General features: G+C 42.0%; 1 protein-coding gene across 1 annotated transcript in view; it reads right to left on the bottom strand.

Moving 5' to 3' along the window:
• The window catches only part of LOC124789628 (general transcription and DNA repair factor IIH helicase subunit XPB), a 99,701-nt gene that overhangs the window by 39,678 nt on the left and 47,657 nt on the right, over positions 1-12,366 (bottom strand). Inside the window, exon 9 of the mRNA XM_047257049.1 lies at positions 1,860-1,966. Within this exon, the coding sequence (XP_047113005.1) occupies positions 1,860-1,966 (107 nt within the window). The remainder of the gene's footprint in view (positions 1-1,859; positions 1,967-12,366) is intronic.

Below are 12,366 nucleotides of genomic sequence, written 5' to 3' on the forward strand. Positions count from 1 at the left end.
GAGTCCATCAAAGGCCATGGTATCGTCAGAAGTGCCCCACAGAAGTGTGATAGCACTGCTGTTGTTCTCTATAAATGTAAATGATTTGGCAGACAGGGTGAGCAGCACTCTGCGGTTGTCTGCTGATTATGCTGTGGTGTATGGTGAGGTGTCGAAGTTGAGTGACTATAGGAAGATACAAGATGACTCATACAAAATTTCTAGTTGGTGTGATGAGTGGCACATAGCCCTAAATGTAGAAAAACTTTAGTTAAGGCGGATGAATAGGAAGAACAAACTTATAATTTTCAGGTACAGTATTACTAGTCTCCTGCTTGACACAGCCAAGTCGTTTAAATATCTGGGCATAATGTTGCAAAGTGATATGAAATGGTATGAGCATATGAGAAATGTGGCAGGGAAGGTGAATGGTTGACTTCGGTTTATTAGGAAATTTTAGGAAAGAGAGGCTCACCTGTAAAGGAGACAGCATGTAGGACGCTGGTGCGACTTATTCTTGAGTAATGTTTGAGTGTTTCGGATACGTACCAGGTGGGATTGAAGGAAGATAACAAAGCAATTCAAAGGCGAGCTGCTAAATTAGTTATCGGTAGGTTGAAACAATACGTAAGTGTTATGGAGATGCTTCAGGAACTCAAATGGGAGTCCTTGACGGGAAGGCAACGTTCTTTTCGAGAAACACTTCCGAGAAAATTTAGAGAACTGGCATTTGAAGCTGACTGCCACAAAATTCTACTGATTCCAAATACATTATGTGTAAGGACCACAAAGATAAGATACGAGAAATTAGGGCTCATATGGAGGCATAGAGAAAGTCATTTTTCACTTGGTCTATTTTCAAGTGGGACAGGAAAGGAAATGACTAGAAGTGATACAGAGTACCCTCCACCACAAACCGTACAGTGGGTTGTGGAGTATTTATTTATATACAGATGTTGCGGTAGAAACATGAAAACTTAGTAATGTCATTACCTAAGAACCCACTAGTGAATACTCTGATGCAAGCTAGTGACTATTTTAACTAAACTGTGTTGCAAATACTAGAAAGGTTGGACAATCATGGTGATTAGAACAATTGATTATTGTATGTTACAACTTTCATTAAGGACTGGTCTGAATGAAATGTCTCTGTGTAACTTTTTCTGTAATAGATTTATGCAAAACACTGTATTTACTGTGACACACGATGTAAATATGAATTGTGTTCTGTGCCGGTTTTGTTTTGAAGACTTTTATAACAACACTCGATCCACTCACTCATAGTATTTCTAAAAACTGTGCTTCAACATTGATATAATTTATCTGATAAATTGCCACTGGACTGTTGTTCGACGTGAGAGTTAACCTGATTTATGTGTTACTTTTTCACAAAGTTACAGAACAGGTCATCGTCTGAACAATATGGCATCAAGTTCAATAAAAAATGTATGTAAAAGTGAATCCAAAACTGTGAAATTCCATAAATTATTAAAAGATTCCACTATTTGTTAAGCTTCTCAGTTTCATGGCTACAGATGCAAACAAGAAGAAATGACAAAAAATCGATTTGGTTATCTTACAAGTTACACCCCCCCCCCCCCCCCCACCACCACCACCACCACCACCACCACCACCCCCATTTCACATACTGTAACATCAGAATGCACACTGTATTCCAATTTCAAAAGAAGATTAAAACTGCATGTTCACCCACAATCTGTTCATACATTTCCGTTTATTTTGTTCCTTGCAATTTTTAAACTAATGGAGGTTTGCAATATAAATCACAGTTCGGCTTCTGCTATGCAAATTTTCATAGCTGCATGAACAACATGGTATTTTTACCACAAATATTTATGATAGACCCAAGTGTTACTTACCACATGGCAGAACAATAACACCAGACCGAGCTCTACCATTGCCAAACATTTTACGGAGGCTCTTCTCTTGATAAGGGCGTAGGACTGCGGAAGGCTTCAGATCAATGCTGGAAAAAAAAAGGGGTGCTAATATATACAATTAACAATGGAAACAAGAACATTACAAAATTGAGTAATAAGTTAGTCGTTCACTGTTGCTAAAACACAAACGACTACTTGGCGGTTTACACAACTACCAATAATGACAAATTATTTACCTGGCTTTGAAACTATGTTGGATACAATCAACCAAAATGAGGCTGGAAGGGATAAATCTCTTGATTTCTTTGATCAGTGTGTATGATTCCAGTTATCTGCCAATTTTCACACCTAAAAGGTCAACTGGACTATAAGATTAATAAACCACAGACTAGAATGTTTACCCATTAAATAAATTTAGGTGGTATTTCAATTACATTTCAATTGTATGAGGGGCATTTGTGAAATCAGTTTGGTTTTATTCTGGATTCCACTACACCAAATCATTCCCTCTTTTGGCAACAAAACCCTATGTACCAACATAATCTCGGTTCAACGTGATGGCTTTGCGTAACCTTACTGAGAGGGCCTTTATGCCTGCAGGGTACCACTGTACTGGTTGAAGTAGGAGACAATGTCTTGCTGCATCAGTACCCTCACGTCATTAATGTACTGTTTCCTGCACAGAACATCCTTCATTGGGCCAGATGGAAGTTGGAAGGTGCAATGTCCGCACTGTGGGGTGCATGAGGAAGAACTGTCCAAAGAAGTTGTATGAACTCTTCTTGGGTGTGCAAACTTCCGTGAGACCTTGCATTGTCATGGAGAAGGAGAAGCTAATTTCAATTTTTGTTATGACAAACACACTGAAGGCATTTCTTCAGTTTCCTAAGGGAAGCACAATACACTTCAAGAGTTGGTCGTTGCAACATGAGGGAGGACATCAAACAGAACAATCACTTCAGAGACCCAGAAGATCATAGCCATGGTTTTACTGGATGAGGATGCCTGGCTCTGAACTTTTTCTTCGGAGGAGAAGTGGTGTGGTTCCACTCCATGGATTGCTCTTTTGCTTCTCGTTCAAAGTGATGCATCCGAGTTTCATCACCAATGACTAGGTTCGAGAAAAAATTGTCGCAATCAGCCTCATAACGTACAAGCAACTACACACTGATGGTCCTTTGTTGGTCTTTGTGGTTTTCTGTTAGGTGGTGAGGAACATAGCGAGCACAAACCTTTGAGTGCCCCAACTGGTGGACAAGTGTGTCAGCACTACCAACAGGGACACCCAGTTGTGCAGCAATGTGTTGATTGTGATCTGTCGATCACCTCGAATGCAAGTGACCACACATTCCAGCATTGCACGAGTCACAGCTGTGTGCAGTTAGCCGGCATGCGGAAGATTGGACAGGTTTGCGCATCCTTGTTGCAATGATGACTGAAATTCTGCAAGTGCCTAAGAATATCTGCAAAGCTCTGGTTTTCCATCAAAAGAAACTCAATGACAGCTATTTGCTTGGAATGCCCCTCCATTACAGATGCCATTTTGGAGGCTATGTATAGCACTGACACCTGACACAGCCTTATGAGACTATAGAGGCTGGAGCAGGGATGTTTCATTATGCCCCACAATAAATTCTACATTTTTTCAACCGAAACTGACCAGGAAAATAAATGTGTTGCATTACTTATTGAACACCCTCCGTACACAACATAGAGTTTTGAAGACAGCATGACAGCATAATTCTGTTCATAATTTTCTGAGAAATTTTGTAACAGAAATAGTAACTAACCATGCACATACGGATATCTCAGCAAAACCAGTACACAGTTCCAGGTCTCCGTTATGTGTGCATACCAAGATAGACTGTTGTTATTGTTGTGGTCTTCAGTCCTGAGACTGGTTTGATGCAGCTCTCCATGCTGCTGTATACTGTGCAAGCTTCTTCATCTCCCAGTACCTACTGCAGCCTACATCCTTCTGAATCTGGTTAGTGTACTCATCTCTTGGTCTTCCTCTATGATTCTTACCCTCCGCGCTGCCCTCCAATACTAAATTGGTGATCCCTCGATGTCTCAGAACATGTCATACCAACCGATCCCTTCTTCTAGTCAAGTTGTGTCACAAGCTCCTCTTCTCCCCAATTCTATTCAATACCTCCTCATTAGTTACGTGATCTACCCATCTAATCTTCAGCAATCTTCTGTAGCACCACAATTCGAAAGCTTCTATTCTCTTCTTGTCTAAACTGTTTATTGTCCATGTTTCACTTCCATACATGTCTATACTCCATACAAATACTTTCAGAAACGACTTCCTGGCATTTAAATCTATACTCGATGTTAACAAATTTTTCTTCTTCAGAAACGCTTTCCTTGCCATTGCCAGTCTACATTTTATATCCTCTCTACTTCGACCATCATCAGTTATTTTGCTCCCCAAATAGCAAAACTCCTTTACGACTTTAAGTGTCTCATTTCCTAATCTAATTCCCTCAGCATCACCCGACTTAATTCGATTACATTCCATTATTTTCGTTTTGCTTTTGTTGATGTTCATTTTATACCCTCCTTTCAAGACACTGTCCATTCCGTTCAGCTGCTCTTCCAAGTCCTTTGCTGTCTCTGACAGAATTACAATGTCATCGGCGAACCTCAAAGTTTTTATTTCTTCTCGATGGATTTTAATACCTACTCCGAACTTTACTTTAGTTTCCTTTACTGCTTGCTCAATATACAGATTGAATAACATCGGGGAGAGGCTACAACCCTGTCTCACTCCCTTCCCAACCACTGCTTCTCTTTCATGCCCCTTGATTCTTATAACTGCCATCTGCTTTCTGTACAAATTGTAAATAGCCTTTTGCTCCCTGTATTTTACCCCTGCCACCTTCAGAATTTGAAAGAGAATATTCCAATCAACATTGCCAAAAGCTTTCTCTAAGTCTACAAATGCTAGAAACGTAGGTTTGCCTTTCCTTAATCTTTCTTCTAAGATAAGTCGTAGGGTCAGTATTGCCTCACGTGTTCCAACATTTCTACGGAATCCAAACTGATCTTCCCCGAGGTCGGCTTCTACCAGTTTTTCCATTTGTCTGTAAAGAATTCGTGTTAGTATTTTGCAGCTGCGACTTATTAAACTGATAGTTCAGTAATTTTCACATCTGTCAACACCTGCTTTCTATGGGATTGGAATTATTATATTCTTCTTGAAGTCTGAGGGTATTTCGCCTGTCCCACACATCTTTCTCACCAGATGGTAGAGTTTTGTCAGGACTGGCTTTCCCAAGGCTGTCAGTAGTTCTAATGGAATGTTGTCTACTCCGGGGGGCCTTGTTTCGACTCAGGTCTTTCATTGCTTTGTCAAACTCTTCACGCAGTATCATATCTCCCATTTCATCTTCATCTACATCCTCTTCCGTTTCCATAATATTGTCCTCAAGTACATCGCCCTTGTATAGACCCTCTATATACTAATTCCACCTTTCTGCTTTCCCTTCTTTGCTTGGAACTGGGTTCCATCAAAGCTCTTGATATTCATGCAAGTGGTTCTCCTTTCTCCAAAGGTCTCTCTAATTTTCCTGTAGGCAGTATCTATCTATCTTGCACCTAGTGAGATAAGCCTCTACATCCTTACATTTGTCCTCTAGTCATCCCTGCTTAGCCATTTTGCACTTCCTGTCGATATCATTTTTGAGATGTTTGTATTCCTTTTTGCCTGCTTCATTTACTGCATTTTTATATTTTCTCCTTTCATCAATTAAATTCAATATTTCTTCTGTTACCCAAGGGTTTCTACTAGCCCTCGTCTTTTTACCTATTTGATCCTCTGCTGCCTTCACTATTTCATCCCTCAAAGCTACCCATTCTTCTTCTACTGTATTTCTTTCCTCCATTCCTGTCAATTGTTCCCTTATGCTCTCCCTGAAACTCTGTACAACCTCTGGTTTAGTCAGTTTATCCAGCTCCCATCTCCTTAAATTCCCACCTTTTTGCAGTTTCTTCTGTTTTAATCCACAGTTCATAACCAATAGATTGTGGTCGGAGACTAATGTTTCCAAAATGAACCTTTTATTCTGCAGTAGAATGTGCACAATTTCAAAACTTCCTGACAGATTAAAATTGCAAACAAGTTGAGAAAAATAATCCATGAAACACTAGATCCAGCATATAATTTTAATCTGACAGGAAGTACTCTAAAATTTACAGAATATAAAACTTTGCAGCTGATCACATCATTAAGATCATCTAATATATCTTTATTTGCATACCTTATATTGCACCATTTTGATAAGAACAAATTTTAAATTTATCATATTATACTAAAGTGGGCAACATGTCAAACTACCTTGGTACGTGAGACTGGATGGAAGTAAATTATTTAATATAGTGACATTAAACTTTAATTTCTTCATTAACATTCATCTCATTAATATTTTAACACTGGAAACACTTCACAAACATCACGCATGCAAATAATATGCATCAGCACAATAGTTTGTCAGTTTTTAATTTTAATTGGAAAATAGTTATTTTTACTTGTTAGACCATTCTGTTTTAGCAAACACAGTTCAATTATAAGCAGTGGATCCATATACAAAGAACTTACCTCATTTAAAATTATAATTTATTCATTTATTTTTGAATAGGCCTTATACCAATAATATTGATTAAAAAGAAACTTTCATTGGTAAATTTTGTTTTTGTGTCAGAACCAATCCAGGCAGAATGTGAAATGGATAAGTAGCAGTTATTTCAGTCAGATAGATAATGTTTTTACCAATTTTTTGTGTGCAGTATTATCACCCTAGCAATATGCGGATTCTTTCAGCGCCATTAGTTCTTTCCTTATGAAGGTAAGATGGATAGGCAAGGGGGTGGTTAGAAAGGAATGGCAGGTAACTCAGATCCAAGATGACTAGGACCCACCTGTTGTGAGGATGAGAGTAAATAAATATGAAGTGATCTTCATTTCCCTCATCCTCATAACAGGCGTGTCTAGCTCATCCTGGTGACTGAGTGACCTACTGCTACTTTCTAATCTTCCCTTAGCTGTGCTCTTGCCCTCCTGTGGAAGGAACTAACAGTTTTGAAAGCTAGGATTAGTGTTTTACATTTTATATGTGTATCACCAGTGTGGGAATTTTGCCTCAATATTAGTATCGACAAGCCATTCTGTCTCTTTGTAAATTTAAAATAAGTATTTAGAATTATTTTGTAGATAAAAATTCTTTCACCTGTGACATTTACTTAAACTATAAAATTACAAGATGTAATTGCTGGTCAGTACTTATGTTCAGTGGGTGAAATTCTTACTACTGCTGACAGATACATATAAATGTACAAGGAACTATCCTAGCCTTGTGTTAGCTCCTTCCTCAGGGAGGAAAGGGGAAAACATTGAAGAAGGTTAAAAAGGGAGAATAGATCACTCTGACCCCAAGAGAGTAGACATACACCTGTTGTGAAGAGGAGGAGGGGAGATAGAAATGAAGGTGGAGGCATCAGAGAGAGAGAGAGAGAGAGAGAGAGAAAGAGGGAGGGGGGAGAGGGAGAGAGAGAGGGAGAGAGAGAGAGAGAGAGAGAGAGAGAGAGAGAGAGAGAGAGAGGGGGGGGGGGGGGTCAAAGATAATACAGTGAAATATTGGTCAGCACTGTGCCAACTTCAGTCAAGAGCTGATACAAAATGAGTGTGAAGTAAAGATGGAATATTAGAAAGAGAAATGAAATATGTATTTCAATTAAGAACTAAGAGGAAAGGGAGATGGAGAAAAAACCAGAAAGTGAGGCTTGTGGTGGTGGTGGTGGTGGTGGTGGTGGTGGTTGGTGGTGGTGGTATGGGGAGGACATGAAGAGGAGTACAAAGATGAGAAATAAAAAGCATTAAAGAAAATAATCAAACAGGCATAATCAATACATTTATAAAAATCATTGTATGTATGTATGTATGTATGTTCCATAACTCCTAAACTACTTTATTAATTTCAATCAAACTTGGTCTACATATCATTTACTGTCTGGAAACAAGCACTATCAGGTAAGAACTACCCACCTGCCATTGGGGTTGAGGTGAAAAGGGGGGTGGCATAAAAGCACAAGTTATGACTGCCCAGAGCAGTTTTAACCAAATTTTATATATACTCTAATAGGACTCATTATGTATATTACAATACTGTGGGGGAAATATATCCCCACCAATCCTAGATGTTGCTGTGAAATGTTAAATTATTTGAGAATAGCCAATATTAGAATCAAAATGATAGTTTTCTGAGAGTGAGGTTGAAAATGTGTGACATACAAGCAACACTCAGGGACACCTGGAGCAACTTCAACCAATCTGGTATATACAGCCTCATTATTTGTATACATTACCCCTACTACCCCTAGATTAGGTTAGGTTTAGTGAAAAAAGACGGGGGACTGTACGTTAATGGAGGTTAAGCCCAAGATAATGTCTGGAATTGAAGATGTGTCGGATGTCAAGTTCCCCTCTCTGGAGTTCAGGGAAAGGAAGATTCGGTGAAGATTCTAAAAGCCTGTGTGGTGTCAAACTGTAAAGCATATTCAGCAACTGGGTACAGCAGACAGTTCTGCTAATAGCCATTTATACAATCAGGCAGTTTAGTGGTGATCATTTCCTGTATAAAATACTGGGCAGCATACAAACATTTGTAGGTAAACAAACTGTGGTTTCACGTGTTACTCTACCTTTGATACTGCAAGATTTAATTGTGGTGGGGTTGGAGTAGTTGGTAGTGAGTGAGAGAGTGTATGGGGCAGATTTTATGGTGGGATCAACTTCAGGGGATAGGAACCCTGGGATAGGGATAATGGTCTTTGAATATCAGATAGTATGACATGGATATTACAGAGGTGGGGAGGATATCAGGGAGAGAGGTTCTCATTTCAGAGCTGCAATTGTGAAAGTAATAACCTGGGTGAAGTACTATACTGAGGCAATTAAGGCTTGGATGATACAGATGTTTGTTGTGGATGCCCAGTCTGTAGGAAAAGAAGCATTTGACATGGAGTCAGCTATCAAAATGTAGATTCTGTTGCTTGTTGGTTGGTTTCGTATTGACAGATGTTTGGATGTGAACTGCAGTGAGGCAGAGGCCAATATTGAGGAAGATGGCTTTGGGTTTTGAAAAAGACCAGGTGAATATGAGCTGGAAAAGGAGTTAAGCTGTTGCAGGAAGTGAAAGAATTGTTAACCATCAGTCCAGATCACAAAGATGTCATTCACTGACCTGTGCCAAGCCACAGGGTTTTGAGGAATGCCTCTCCCACGCAGCCTATGCAAAGGTTGGTGTAGGACAAGGGTTGTATCCTGGTGCCCACAGCAGTTTCTGTGACTTTTTGAAGGTTCAGAGCCTTTGTCCACAGGAAGGATGATGGAGTGATCTTCCTTCAGGTTACTGCAGCTCAGCTTGAGTAAGGTGCAAGTTTTCAGTGACTTTTTCAGGAAGGATTGAGAGGCAATGCTGGAAGTGAGGACTTCTGGAGGAGATGTTTTTAGGGAAGAGGAGGATACTTTTGATATTAGGTTTGGAAGTGTTCTAGGCAGGGTTCAATGTTCACTCTGTTGGTTCTGAGCTGGGCTTGTGTGGCGAAATAGTATTTCCAATTGAGTTTAAAGTGAATGAAAGGAGATTTTTGACTAGGACAGTGTGATTAAATTTGTGCTTGAAACTGAAGATTAGGCCTTTGGAACGAATGGATGTCTCAGGATTCAAGAAAAACCTGCATGGGAAGCTGAAGACTGAGTGGGGGCTCAGGCTGTGAGGTGTTGGGAATTTGTGGTGTTGGCAGTGGTGATGGTGTTGGTGGAGGATGATAATTGCCTTGGTGCACGGCCAGCACATCTTGGCACAGTGTTACACCGTCCGGGTTATCTGGATACTTCCCACTAACACCAACCTGTCAGAACTCCGGAGATGGGAACTTGCCCTTCAGTAAATCCTCTCTTCTCGTTACCCGCCAGGCCTCAACCTCCGCTAATTTCAAGTTGCCGCCACTCATACCTCACCTGTCATTCAACAACGTCTTTGCCTATGTATTTCCGCCTCGACTGACATCTCTGCCCAAACTCTTTGCCTTTCCAAATGTCTGCTTGTGTCTGTGTATGTGCGGATGGATATGTGTGTGTATGCGAGTGTATATGTGTGTGTGTGTGTTGGGGTTTATGGGCGCTCAACATCGAGGTCATCAGCGCCCTGACACACATTAAAAGGAACGAATTTGGAGAGACCTAATAAAACTGAAAAACACATTCAAAGAAAACAGGAAAAGAGGGAAATTACTACATAAGAAAGTATAACCGAAGGGAAGGGAAAAGATAGCAACAAGAGTGACATAGGAATGTGTCACTGGCTGGCCACTGACAGAAAAGACGGGCGAGCTTGTCACACAGTGAGCAAATTAAAATCCGCTCCCTAAAATCTTTGTAAAAACATTTGACAAGGCACAGAACTTTAAAACTTTAACCACATTCGTCCGAGTGTTGCCTAAAAGAGTTGGCAGGTCCGCTGGCAAATCAGCCGAGGCCCGCTGGTCAGAAAATAAAACACAATCCAGTAAAATGTGGCTCACAGTGACCTGGACGCCGCAAGCACCACACAATGGAGGGTCTTCTCGCCGGAGCAGGAAGCCATGCGTCATAGGGCTGTGGCCTATTCGAAGCCGAGTGAGGAGAACCTCGTCCCGTCGATGGGGCTGAAAGGAAGTACACCACACACGCGTTGTGGGCTTGACTAGACGGAGCTTATTGTCAGTCACTTCCAGCCACTCATCCTCCCACCGACACATGACTCTGGAGCTCAACAGCGAGGTGAGTGCGTGCAACGGGATAGCACACTGAGATACGTGTGGACCAAGACACGCCTCCTTGGCTGCGAGATCTGCCCGTTCATTCCCAGCAATGCCGACATGCCCCGGAACCCAGCAGAAAGCTACAACCTTCCCTAGTCGCTGTAGTCGGAGGAGGGCATCCTGGATGGTCTGGACTACTTTATCCGCCGGATACAAACGGTGCAAGGATTGAAGGGCACTGAGTGAATCGGAACAGACAAGAAATTTAAGAGAGGAAGAAAGTCTCATCGGCTCCAGTGCCCGCAAGATCGCAGACAATTCTGCATCAAAGACAGTAAAAGTCTGAGGCAGTCGGACCTTGAGGACACGATCGGGAAAAACAACTGAGCAACCAACAGAATCCCCTTGTTTCGACCCATCCGTAAAAACAGCTACATAGTCGTGGTGCTCAGATAAAATAGCAGAAAATGCTGCATTAAACACGGTGGCAGGAGTGCAATCTCTCTTGTACTGCAAGAAATCTAAAATCACACGTGGCCTCTTCAGTAACCAGGGTGGCAGGCGGTTAAAACCCAGGATTTGGGGTTGTACAGACTCCACACCGAGGGACTCAAGCGCACGGTGCACTCTGATCCCAAACGGCAACGTAGCCCGGGGACGGCGGGAAAAAAGGCGATCCAGAGGGGGATGGGCAACAAGATGGTGAGCAGGTGAGCTGGGAGCTGCAAGAAACTTACAAGCTTGGCGCACCAGCAGGAGCTGCCGCAGGATGGTAAGTGGCGGTTTGCCAGCCTCAGCACAGAGGCTGGGTACGGGACTGGTCCGATAAGCACCCGTAGCCAGTCGAATCCCAGCATGGTGAACAGCTTCAAGGATCCGCAAATAAGACGGCCTCGCTGACCCATATACTGTGCAGCCATAGTCCAGCCGGGAGCGCACGAAAGCTCGATAAAACTGAAGGAGACGCACCCTGTCCACTCCCCAAGACCTGTGGCTGAGGCACTTGAGGATGTTCAGTGCCTTCAGTGTTCTGGCTTTCAAGTCACATAGGTGTGGCAACCATGACAACCTGGAGTCAAAAATTAGGCCTAGAAACCGCACTGTGTCTCCAAACTGTAGGACAGTATCCCCCATATGCAAGGCAGGCAACGTAAAAAGACGACGAGAACGATTAAAATGAACACAAACACACTTATCGGCAGAAAACCTAAAACCCGTCTTTGCAGCCCACTCCTCTAACCGCCGCACCGTTAGTTGCAATTGACGGCTCGCGGATGCAACACTAGAGGAGGAACAGAAAACAGCAAAGTCGTCCACAAACAAGGAGCACTGTACTGGACTCCGCACTGTAGACGTTATACTGTTGATTGCTATGGCAAAGAGGGTAACGCTTAAAACACTGCCCTGGGGGACACCGTTCTCTTGCTCAAAGCGATCAGACAGTGTGTTACCAACGCGGGTCCGAAAAAACCGCTGAGACAGGAAAGACCGAATGAAAATAGGGAGGCGGCCACGAAAGCCCCATTGATGCAGTTGTGCAAGAATACAGTGTCTCCAAGTAGTATCATATGCCTTACTGATATCAAAGAAGATACCGATACAGTGATGCTGATGGAGGAAAGCCTGCTGAATAGCCGCCTCGAGGAGGGTCAGGTTGTCGACTGTGGATCGAAATTTT

This window comes from Schistocerca piceifrons, chromosome 3, assembly GCF_021461385.2.
Source record: "Schistocerca piceifrons isolate TAMUIC-IGC-003096 chromosome 3, iqSchPice1.1, whole genome shotgun sequence".
NCBI classification, from domain to species: Eukaryota; Metazoa; Arthropoda; class Insecta; order Orthoptera; family Acrididae; genus Schistocerca; species Schistocerca piceifrons.